Raw genomic sequence first — 11,369 nt, forward strand, 5'->3', positions numbered from 1 at the left:
CACCTTGGTTGCCTTTCTGGATGTCAGCATCAACTTGTTTAGATTCTGAAGATATACCGAAGTTGTGGAGCTGAAGATCTTGAGACAATGGTCTAAGCTACGTAATCAGGTTAGTACAATGCACCTATCTGGAGACAATGACTCGGTCTACTGGAGCTTGAATAAGTCAGGTAGATATACTACCAAATCCATGTATAAATGGCTGGAGAAACCTCTCAATGGGTATGATTACAAATGGATATGGAAATCCAAAATCCCCCTGAAAATCCAAATTTTCTTATGGCAACTCTCGCAAGATGCAGTGCTCACCAGACATGTGATGTGGCAACGCCGATGGACTGGGAACCCTGTGTGTTCCTTTTGCCAAAAGATCGAGACATCCCAGCATTTATTCTTTGGATGCCCTGTCGCTAAGGTTATATGGCGATCAATTGGGGTTACTCTTGGGACTGACTTATGTCCTCGAAATTATTGGCAATTCTTTACTTGGTGTTACTCTTTTCTGCCAGGATATTAATCCTTCTATACTGTGGCGCTGGGTGCTGTTACTTGGGCCATCTGTCGCTAAGGTTACTTGGGCCAAAAGATCGAGACATCCCAGCATTTATTCTTTGGATGCCCTGTCGCTAAGGTTATATGGCGATCAATTGGGGTTACTCTTGGGACTGACTTATGTCCTCGAAATTATTGGCAATTCTTTACTTGGTGTTACTCTTTTCTGCCAGGATATTAATCCTTCTATACTGTGGCGCTGGGTGCTGTTACTTGGGCCATCTGGCTAGCCCGGAACAGGGCCACCTTTGAGAAAAGATGATAAAAACCCCCTTTGAGATAGTTTTTACGGCAGTTTCTTTTCTTTTGTACTGGGCAGGTCTGCAGACTGAAGAAAACATGAAGAGGCTTCGCGCTGGAGCATAGATGATCCGGAACGGTACCATGATGCAGATGAGGGCCTGTGATGCGTCGGCCAAGATTGGAGAATGAAGAATGACATGGAAGGGCGTCTTTCTGCAGCTGCGCATTTGGACAGTAGTCTTTTGCTCCTGGGATATCTATTGTCTCATGGTGTGATGGAGGTTTCCTGAGACATGTAATAGGGCTAGTGTTGGATTTGGTGCTACTAGGTTTTCGCCCCATAGCACTCGTTTCGATGTCGAGCGAGTGCGGTGGGTTTCCTTGCGTTGAACTCGCTCTTCCCCTCCTCTCTTACTCTATTTCCCTATAAGACTTGATGTATTTCCGTTCCTAGTAATGGAAAGGGGGTTAGCCCGGTTCAGAAAAAAAGATCTTGAGCTAAAGAAATCACCTCCCGACATGCAATGGCTTCCAGCGCTGTAGGGTCAAAAACCCGCGGGAGCACTCACTTCAGCAAGACGGAAGTACCACTCGCCTTCTCTCTTATTTTAAACGTGCACTAACAGGCCGGCCGAATAGCTACAACGTGGGTGCATTCGCTTTAGCGAGATGGAAATAGCACTGCTGTAAAGCGAGATGTAGTCGTCGCGGTTGCTGGGGGCCGGGTTAAAAGGGTCCTTCTGGGAATCAAGTCGTTGTGGTCCTGAGTTGTTTTGGGGGGAGCAACTAGTTGACGAACGCTTCTTCGGGAGCCTGCAACGATCAGCACCACTTGGCGCGCTCTCAGCAGCCCCGCCACATATCGCCCTCTGGGCGCTCCCTTCGCATTTTGTTTTCTTTTTATTTTTTCGCACGCGTTTTCGGCTTTTTAAACGGTTCGGTTTTTTCTGGATTTCTTCGACGTTTTGGTTTTCTACCGGTCTTCCTTAGCTTTTGGGCCAAAAAATTATAAAAAAAATGAAACGCGTTTGTTTTTCTTCCTCGAGAGGCACGGGTTTGCTTCTGCGAGAGGCACGACCGTGCCTCTCGGAAACGAAAAAAAAGTGTTTCTATTTTTTTCTTTCGTGAGAGGCACGGTTGTGCCTCTCGGAAACGAAAAAAAACATGTTTTCTGTTTTTTTTCTTTCGCGACTGGCACGGTTTTGCTTTCGCGAGAGACACGACCGTGCCTCTGGGAAACGAGAAAAAAACACGTTTTCTTTTTTTTCTTCCGCGAGAGGCACGTTTTGCTTCCGCGAGGCACGGTTTTGCTTTTTCGCGAGAGGCATGACCGTGCCTCTCGAAAACGAAAAAAATGCATTTCTGTTTTTTTTCTTCTACGAGAGGCATGGTTTTTCTTCCGCGAGAGGCACGGTCGTGCCTCTCGAAAACGAAAAAAACACGTTTTCTGTTTTTTTTTCTTCCGCGAGAGGTACGATGGTGATTTTGCGAGAGGCACGGCCGTGCCTCTTTCAAAAAGAGAAAAAAACCGTGCTTCCGGTTCGTTTTTTTGTTTTTTTTTTGAAAAAAATCATTAAAACCTATCAATATGTGATCTAGTTTGGAAGATCTGGACACGAGGAATCCAACGGTGAAAACGGTTCAAAATTTGGACGCACGGTTTAAGAAATAAAACGTTTGAATAAACGGATCTACGAAAAAATGGAAAACTCCAGGTTGCGACAAATGGCACACAAAGAGCGCGCAACTTGTCACAACCTGGGAAGGTGGGGTGATCTTTGCGATGAGTACTCCTCAATTCGTGATTTCGTGTTTTTTGTCCATACATATAACTGCTTGTGGCCCATACTTATATGGGTCTACTTTGGGCGGAAACTGAAAAACACTGAGACTGCAGCCCAATGAAACCCAGACCACTAAACCTCACTTAAGACAAAGATTCCAGTGGTTAAATGAAGACAAGATTGCAAGATTTGCATCGCCGACACAAGCTTCCAAAAACCCAAGGGCATCTTGCTTCCAAGAACACCAAAAAGGAAGGCCGAGACAAGTCGCGAGAGACGACAAGGACAGCAGCCAACAAGGAGGGATGAGGCCAGAGTCGACCAGAGCTGTCCGTCCGATTTTCTCCCATCTGATCCACCCCTGTGTGGCTTCCAACCGCCGCCACAGGAGAGGAGCCCAGTGGCGGACGGACTCCTCAATCCGCGAGTGTTGCACCTGCTTCACCCGATGCTCGGGCTGGCTGCCCCGATTTCCCTCCCCACGACGTCGACGTCGGGTGAGATAAAGATGACCAGAACATAGAGAAGGGAGAAGAGAGAGGAGAGAGAGCGGAGAGCTTGCGAGGGTGCTCCAGGATGCAGACCGATACTCAGTTCTCTTCGGCCGCGATGAAGAGGACCAGCGACTGGTACGTACCTTCGCTCTGCTGCCTGTTTGAATCTACGAGCTCGCCATTTCTTTGGCGCCATGAAACTGCTTTCAAGCAAGCAGCACCGTGCAGTGACAAGTATTTTAGATGTGGAACAATCACATGCTGAACCTGAAGTTCCTTATTAGGATTAGCAGTAGCTCATGAGCTCGATCCGACAATTTTTCCAACTGGTTGGTGCAGGATCCGTTCACAAGAATTCCCGAGCGATATTACCATTCAAGTTGGGGGGAGCAGCTTCAACTTGCACAAGGTAACCAGCCAGAGGCAACCCCACCTTTGATTCTTACCGCGCGCTTAGAAATCATATGGAATCGCCAAAAATCCTGAGTTCTAATGACAAGTTCTGCAGCTCCCACTGGCATCTAAATGCGGCTACATAAGGAAGCTGGTGTCGGGGGCCAACGGGTCCAGGGTGACCCACCTCGAGATCACGGGCATGCCCGGCGACGCCAAGGCGTTCGACCTCGTCATCAAGTTCTGCTACGGCGTCAACTTCGAGATCACCGCCGACAACGTCGCCATGCTGCGCTGCGCCGCCGAGCACCTGGAGATGACCGAGGAGTGCAAGCCCGGGAACCTCGTCGGCCGGACCGAGGCCTACCTGGAGGAGGTGGCGCTGGCGAGCCTCGAGGGCGCGGTCACCGCGCTTCGCAGGGCCGAGGAGCTCCTCCCGGCGTCAGACAAGGTGCAGCTCATTGGCAGGTGCATCGACGCCATAGCGACCATGACATGCGGCGACGGTGGCCATGAGGGGCTGGACGACGTGGGCGCGCCACCGAAGCCTGTCGATGACTGGTGGGCCGACGAGCTGACGGCGCTGAGGATCGACACCTTCCAGAGGGTCATGATCGCCATGAAGGCGAGGGGATTCAAGGGCATCGCCATGGGGACGATGATCATGCTCTACGCTCAGAAGTCCCTTCGAAGACTGGTAATCGAGTCGAACACCTTACCTAGAGCACAGTATATACTCTTGCTATAGCTAACGTCTGACACGTACTGTCGACTTGTAACTTGTTGCAGGACATGAACGGGAGGGAGCGGAAGAAGATGGAGCCGAGGCAGGAGCACGAGAAGCGGGTGGTTCTCGAGACGATCGTGAGCCTCCTGCCGAGGGAGAAGAACACCATGTCGGTGAGCTTCCTGTCGATGCTGCTCCGGGCGGCGATCTACCTCGACACGTCGCTGGCGTGCCGGCTCGATCTGGAGACGCGGATGGCCGCGCAGCTCGGCCAGGCCGTGCTCGACGACCTGCTCATCCCGTCCTCTTCGCCGGAGGGCGCCGGCACGGCCTACGACGTCGACGCAGTGCAGAGGATCCTCGCCGGCTACCTCGAGAACGAGGGCGAGGCGACGCGCCTGGACTACAACACGGACGACGACTTCGCCTCGGCGGCGTCGCCGCCCAACGACGTCGGCCCGGTCGGCAAGCTCATGGAGAGCTACCTCGCCGAGATCTCCTCGGACGTGAACCTGCCCGTTGACAAGTTCACCGGCCTCGCCGAGCTCATCCCGGAGCGCGCCCGGTTCAACGAGGACGGCATGTACCGCGCCATCGACATCTACTTGAAGGTCCGTTCGTTAAACTCGATCTTCATTCGTTTACTTGTTGTTTATAAGTGCTCAAATGTGATGGATGGTTTGGGTAGGCGCATCCGTCGCTGGGCGAGGGCGAGAGGAAGAAGGTGTGCGGCGTGATGGACTGCCAGAAGCTGTCGCGGGAGGCGTGCGCGCACGCGGCGCAGAACGACCGGCTGCCGGTGCAGACGGTGGTGCAGGTGCTGTACCACGAGCAGCGGCGCCTCCGCGTGCCGCCGCCATCGCAGGCGCCGAGCGGCGCGCCGTCGTACGCCGGGGGGGAGTCGCCGGCGCTGTCGTACAGGCCGACGCCGAGCTTCAACGGGCGGGAGCGGAGCGCGCCGTCCAGCGAGGTGTCGCGGCTGCAGCGGGAGAACGACGAGCTTAGGATGGAGCTGCTCCAGATGAAGATGCGCCTGAGGGACCCGTCGGGCGCGGCACCGGCTGCGGCGCCGCCGCTCGCGGCGGGTGGAACCCGGAGCTTCCCGACGTCGGGGAAGCCGCCACTGCCGAAGAAGCAGGGCGGCAGCGGCGGAGGAGGCGGCGGCGGGTTCATGAAGAAGCTCGGGCGGCTCAACCCGTTCGTGCGCGACCCTCTGGGCGGCGGGAAGGTCCGCACGAAGCCGCCCAAGGATCGCAGGCACTCCATTTCTTGACACTATCGGATAGTGTAATCTAATGGTCACTTGAAGATAAATAAGCCTCTTAGCATGGACGTAGCACTGTACAGCTTTATAATCTGCGTCACAGTTCGTGTCAAGTTCCTGCAATGAAGAAACTCCGGCCATTGTAGCAAATTTTTGCAACTCGGGGTTCAGTCTGTCAGTGTAGTGCAGTTCTGTTCCACTGGCCACTGCGATGTCGGCCGATCGGACCACTAAGCGCTCTACCATTACACCAACGTTGGAAGATGGAAGCATCTGATGTCGATCTCGACGATCCTCTCCCGTTTCTTGTGGGGGGATTGCGATAACGTTGGTATGGCTAGCAATGCATCCCCAGCTCAGGACAAAAGACAACCAGCACGGCAGCACCGAGACGTGGCCTGGAATTCGGCCCTGGTAGATAACCACGCCATAAGGGCACGAGACAATCCTTGCAACACACCAAGCGGCGAAAAGGAAAGGAGATCAGTGGATTTCCATTCTCCTATCCTAAGAAAAGATAGCGACAGTGCGCCCCTACTCATCATGGATCACAGTAGGCAACACATGTCTAGGCTCTCTGTATGCACAAAACAAGATAATTCAGGGCAAAACTCAACCAGTTTGGTTCAGGACATCAAGCGTTATACAGGGCACGAGCCTGCCTGGGTCAAAAGAATCCTAGTAGAGTTCCATAGCAACACAATGTTCAAAGACAAGCCATTAATTACCTACTCCATTTTTTACATAGGTGTAGTACTAGATACGTGTGTGTCTCCACAGGCGCACATCAGCTTCCGATCACGATGCGATTAGCTGTGCCACTATCCAGATGTTGCTAAACCGTAACTTGGGCGCACAAAAAGTCAAGCTATATCTTCCTCTCGTTGTTTTCATCGGGAAGCCATCGACCAGAAGTTCAGCAGGAAGGAGGGCGTGAGGGCAAACCAGCTCATGAACGCCATCGCCGTCGCGGTCTCGAAGCTGCCACAGTGGTTCTCGGCACAGATGTTCAGGTCGTTGTCGATCAGGACGGTGATGCCTGCCGACGAGCATGCTGCGCCGAAGATGAGTGCTGCCGTGATCTACCAAGAAACAGCGATGATCACTCTATTAGACCTCACACAGTCAAAAGACAATGCATTCATAATTTCCAGGATGAAACTAACATGCAGGAACTTGCAATAAAGATGCAGTTTCATTCAATTGCCGTAATCTGAGCATGTACTTTATCTCACTGCAAGATTTCTTAGTCTATACACCACGCAGCCAATATTGTTAAAAAGAATGATGGAAAAGCGCTAGGTTACTGGATACATGGAAAAGTTCACACGGGTAGCAAATTCTATATATATATATATTTTATATATATATATCTCAGCACATATTATTCAGATCAAAGAAGATGATACAGAAGATTGACCAAGTAAATCTCACAAGCATCAGAGACATGAACAGAGATGTATATTGACTTACCCCATCTCCAATCGCGAACAGGCAAACAGCACGGCGGTTCCTTAAACAACGCTTAACAAGCAATGCATAGATATCGACAATGGCAAGCGAGAAGCTCCACAGGCATTGCAATATGGTTGCTGCAACAAGATAGCTGACCAAAACAGCACTCCGTCAGTTTGTCAGAAACTAGAAATATAGAATAGCACTGCCAGAGTAAACTTGGGAGCAGAAGAAACAAGCAAATAAACTAGACACAGCAGAGTTTCCCTTTATAACTCCAAAGCATGAACACAATCTGTGTTGCCTGCTGTAAACTGGGCCAACAAAGAAGTACCCACCCATGTCTATCTCACTAAAATACAAAATTTAGATCATCCACTCATCACTAATGCAAATGTTGAATTTCTGTTACGCACAGGCATGCCATATAATAAGCAGTAACAAAACCAGAGAAACCTATATGTTCAAGAAGGCTTAGCTAAATAAACTTGGAAAATATAAAAGGAGCAACATGGTAGTTTTAGATGTATAAGTGTAAATTCCTCTTAAAATGTTACACTGAAGTACATAGTATGATCGGATTTCCACATTGTAGTATGATCCTAGGGGTATTTTTTTATCTAAGATCATTCAGAATAACTACATAATTAACTTGAAAGGTTGGGACTAAGTCGTTCTATACAAACCCAACATACTTGCATCAGGAATTGTATAGTAAGGTAAAAAGTGCCACAAGAGTAGTTTGTATCAGGAAGACCTGGGTTTCTATATATGAGATCGGAAGGGGTGGCCCCTCTTTTCCTAAAAGAAAAGGCAGTCCCAGAAGCACACACACACACCCCTTTCATTTTATCAAAAAGTTACTTTGAAGTACGTATGATAGCAAAAAGAGGAAAATCCTGCTAGTCCCCCAGTCTTTGCCAAAAGAAAATTTTGCGCTACAACTCAATTAAGGGTGTGTTTTGTTGGGGTCACCAAGTGAACTGTAATAGGTCGGTTCCGTTCCCAGAGCCCATTCCAGTGTTTGGTTTGTCAAAGGAACGGGAACCACCGATTCCACAGAATGGCATATTCCCTATTTATGCGGAACTAGGCGGTACCTCCAAATCAAGCAGGCGACATGGAACAGTTCGCTCGACTTTCGCTCGTCTTTCCCTCCCCGGCGCCACATCTCCCTCCCCAACCTTGCGTGCGCCACCGCCATCAGCCCCACTGCGCGCGGCCATGAATGGCCACCGCCGCATCCGTCGCGCTCGCAGCCGCCCCAGCCACCCCCGCGTCTCCCCCTCCCCAGCGCCGCAGCTCCCTCCGCAACATTGCGTGTGCTCCCGCCTACAGCCCCACCGCGTGCGGCCATGACTGGCCACCGCCGCATCCTCACGTTGGCACTGCTTGCCGTCCCACCGGCCGCGACCCAGCTGGGCGCACCTGACACGTCCCACCGAGCAGGGAGGTCGGGCGGCCCTCTCAATCATCTTCTTCAGCAGAGCAGGGAGGCCGGGCAGCCCTCTCACTCGTCTCCTTCCACCGGGCATGGAGGCTGGGCGCACCTAAGGCGCCATCATCGGGGAGCTTTGGCTGCTGGACCAAGGAGCCCGTGGTGTGCAGTGACATTTGCCGTGGGTGTTTCTCCAGATCAATATACTGCAGCGTCAAGCACATCTGTTCTTCTGTATTCAGCATTCTGTGTTTCCTGGGTGTTCTTCAGTACTGCAGCGTCAAGTACATCTGTTCATTACAATCGATGTAATCAAGTGTTCAACATTCAGTTCAGTTTAGTTTTCTATCAAAATCTAATTCGGTATGAATCAATGTAATAAAGTGAGACGAACAATTTCATTCCATTCCATCTCTCAAACCAAACACCAAAATGTAACCATTCCATTCCTTGGAACTGCTCCTACCAAACATAAGGACAGGCCGACCCATTCTAGTGGAATGGAACCATGACATTCCGTTCCACTTCGTTCCCAAACCAAACACACCCTAAAGGAACTCCATAATATGGATAAAACATAAGGGATCTCTGTTTTACTCTGGTAGATAATGTAACAATCCACTGTTCTGCCCATGGCAGTTTCATAAATAGTGAACAGAAATGCAGTTTATTACGTTGAGGATAACTAGAAAAGGACATGTGGAATTGTGGATGTGATATTTCTGTCCCTATTGTAGTTCACTAGTTTGTGACATGGGGATTGTACCCCTGAGATATTCAGTAGACATTGAACCACAAAGCAAAACCGTCAACAACAACAAAAACCCTGTTTCCTATTGTAGTTCACCAGTTTGTGACATGTTCATATGCATGTGGTGGCATTATATTCCTATGATGTGACATGAAATTGCATGTTTTTTTGAAGTAGCAAATAGATTAATCTTACAATTAGTTTCTTTGCTACTAGAATCCTTGGCTTCATATAATTAATCTTACTAATAATTTCAGAATTCAAGTACTGCACGCACTCCCCTGTTTTTGACACTTCGATCCAGCATACTGTCATCTCACCTTGAAATCGTGCATGTTCAGTGGAATAGCACATATATGCAGGGGATTTACTACAATACAGAATTGTCAAAATAAATAAATAAATACACCCTATTTCTGGATAACAATAGTCTTCACATGATTACATTTGCTTGCCCCCTCCATAAATATACTGTGCTATGTATACTTATCCACCTTGTAAATGTTTAAAGCTACTTCCTATGCATGCCAGAACACAAGTGCCTTACTAATACATTTAAGCACATTCTTGTCGTTTTTTTCAGACGAGAAGTCCGTTGTCGTTAGAATTTGTTTTTAGCAACTTATAGTATGCAATACTAGATGATGCCACACAGGCAGATTTTTATTTTTATTTGTTGCACAAGGTAGTAGTAGGTCACTACAGATAAGCTGATGCTTTTTAGTCCTCATCACTGAGGCAATCCATTACATTCAAAATGGAGAAAAGTCGGCCAGAAAGATCAGAAGGTAAGCGTAACGAACTTAAAGTTCAGAAGGTATAGTGTACTGAGGTTGGTACCCAACTGCCTCCAAATCCACACTCCTATAGTTCGTTCTGAGCTGAGGCAGGAGTGACCATAGACACATGTTTCCACAAGTTGCATTACAAACAGCACTCCAAGTCTCCAACCTTTGGGAACCTATTACCGAAATGAGCTAAAGCTCCAACAGATGGAGTGCCTAGGTATTAGTACATAGCAGATCATATTTCCGTTCTTGAACACGGAACTCCCCACGGACCCAAGCTTTAAGAGCGCACACACACTTGACCCACCGGTGCATGTGAGATCATATTTCCTTTCTTGAGCAACGATTGGAAGTAGTAGTAGAACTGTAAAGCGATTGATGCTCAGGCCGTACAGAGCCAGTTGGGGCAAATACTAGTAGTAGCGCGGATGATGAGAAACTACCAGGATGGATGGGGAGTGGGGAGGGAGGTTACCAGAAGGCGCTGACGGAGGGGAAGTCGTTGGTGGAGGCCATGACGCCGAGCGCGACCCCGGCGAAGGCGAACTGCGCGAGGCGGAGCGCGAGGCCGCCGGCCGTGCCGGGCATCCCGGGCAGGTCCTTCATGAGCACCCCCGTGGGCTGCTCCACCGGATCCGTCGGCGGCGGCGCCTCCACCGGGTGCACCGCCGGCCTGCTCGCGAACATATCGGCCCCGAACGGTACAGGCTCCCCCGCGCGCTCACCTCCCGCCTCGCCGCCGCGGGACCGGTGGGGGCTGGGCGAAGAAGGGTTTGGCCTCGCAGGGGACTGGATTGGGCGGAGCCGACGAGGATGAGGAGGGGCGTGCGGTGCGGGCCACACGCGCCGGGGTCGATCGGGGAGGGGAGGGGGGGCTCGGGGGAGGCGCTGCTTGCCGTTGGTTCGCCTTGCTTTTGGCCGGGGGGAAAGGCGACGGCAGTTTCTGGGGAGCTGCAGCTGCGACGGCACGCCGTGGGGTCCCTCCCAGTCTCTCTCCCTCTCTCTCCTCCGCGGCTCCGTGTCCGAGTGGTGGAGGGAGTGGGAGAGAAATGGGCCGGGGCTGGGCGGGGCCGGGCGGGGCTGACTTTGCTCGCTTGCCCGTGCCGCCACTGTGCGGTGGCGGGCCCGTTCCGCCCGTCCTTCTTTTGGCCTGGCCCCGCCTGTCTGTTACTCTGCCAGTACTCCAGCATTTTTCTTGCCAGTGCGATCTCCCCCGTACGGAGCACTAGCTTAGGGCAGACGGGGGCGATCTTCGATGCATTTGTTACCTGCATCGTTTTCAGGCATTTTGCATACCTGCATCGTTTTCAGGCATTTTGCATACTTATTTCAACTAGGCCTGCCCGAGCATATGTAGGCAAAAAGCTAGCATCTGCTAGTCTGTATGTGCTGAAACGGAATGCATACTGTTTGGTTGCGGACTAATTTGAAAGGAAACACAAGTCCGGTTGTTTGGTTATATCCAGAACAATTGTGTGGT

General features: G+C 50.8%; 2 protein-coding genes across 3 annotated transcripts; one reads left to right on the forward strand and one right to left on the reverse strand.

Moving 5' to 3' along the window:
• The first annotated feature begins 2,905 nt into the window (after nt 1-2,905).
• LOC123098336 (BTB/POZ domain-containing protein SR1IP1) lies at nt 2,906-5,635 on the forward strand. The gene is made up of 5 exons (XM_044520307.1): nt 2,906-3,208; nt 3,413-3,482; nt 3,582-4,163; nt 4,256-4,804; nt 4,882-5,635. The coding sequence occupies exons 1-5, from the start codon at nt 3,156-3,158 to the stop codon at nt 5,464-5,466; spliced, it is 1,839 nt and encodes a 612-aa protein (XP_044376242.1). The 5' UTR covers nt 2,906-3,155; the 3' UTR covers nt 5,467-5,635.
• A 421-nt stretch (nt 5,636-6,056) lies between these two features.
• Nucleotides 6,057-10,959, reverse strand: LOC123098337 (CASP-like protein 5A1). Of its 2 annotated transcripts, none has more exons than XM_044520309.1 (3): nt 10,365-10,959; nt 6,931-7,063; nt 6,057-6,539 (listed from the first exon to the last, which is right to left on the reverse strand). In XM_044520309.1, the coding sequence occupies exons 1-3, from the start codon at nt 10,574-10,576 to the stop codon at nt 6,348-6,350; spliced, it is 537 nt and encodes a 178-aa protein (XP_044376244.1). In that variant the 5' UTR covers nt 10,577-10,959; the 3' UTR covers nt 6,057-6,347. The 2 variants fall into 2 exon arrangements, with proteins under 2 accessions (XP_044376244.1, XP_044376243.1); XM_044520308.1 differs by lacking the exon at nt 10,365-10,959 and adding an exon at nt 8,013-10,333.
• Nucleotides 10,960-11,369: the final 410 nt, after the last annotated feature.

Source organism: Triticum aestivum, chromosome 4D, assembly GCF_018294505.1.
Source record: "Triticum aestivum cultivar Chinese Spring chromosome 4D, IWGSC CS RefSeq v2.1, whole genome shotgun sequence".
Lineage (NCBI taxonomy): Eukaryota > Viridiplantae > Streptophyta > Magnoliopsida > Poales > Poaceae > Triticum > Triticum aestivum.

Coding starts and splice junctions, on each gene's coding strand:
- LOC123098336 (XM_044520307.1), top strand. CDS start 3,156: ATGCAGACCGATACTCAGTTCTCTTCGGCCGCGATGAAGAGGACCAGC. Junction 4,164..4,255: donor AGAAGTCCCTTCGAAGACTG/GTAATCGAGTCG, acceptor AACTTGTTGCAG/GACATGAACGGGAGGGAGCG. Junction 4,805..4,881: donor CCATCGACATCTACTTGAAG/GTCCGTTCGTTA, acceptor TGGTTTGGGTAG/GCGCATCCGTCGCTGGGCGA.
- LOC123098337 (XM_044520308.1), bottom strand. CDS start 8,287: ATGCGGCGGTGGCCAGTCATGGCCGCACGCGGTGGGGCTGTAGGCGGG. Junction 7,064..8,012: donor GTCGCCTGCTTGATTTGGAG/GTACCGCCTAGT, acceptor TGTTTTGGTCAG/CTATCTTGTTGCAGCAACCA. Junction 6,540..6,930: donor TGTTCGCGATTGGAGATGGG/GTAAGTCAATAT, acceptor GTTTCTTGGTAG/ATCACGGCAGCACTCATCTT.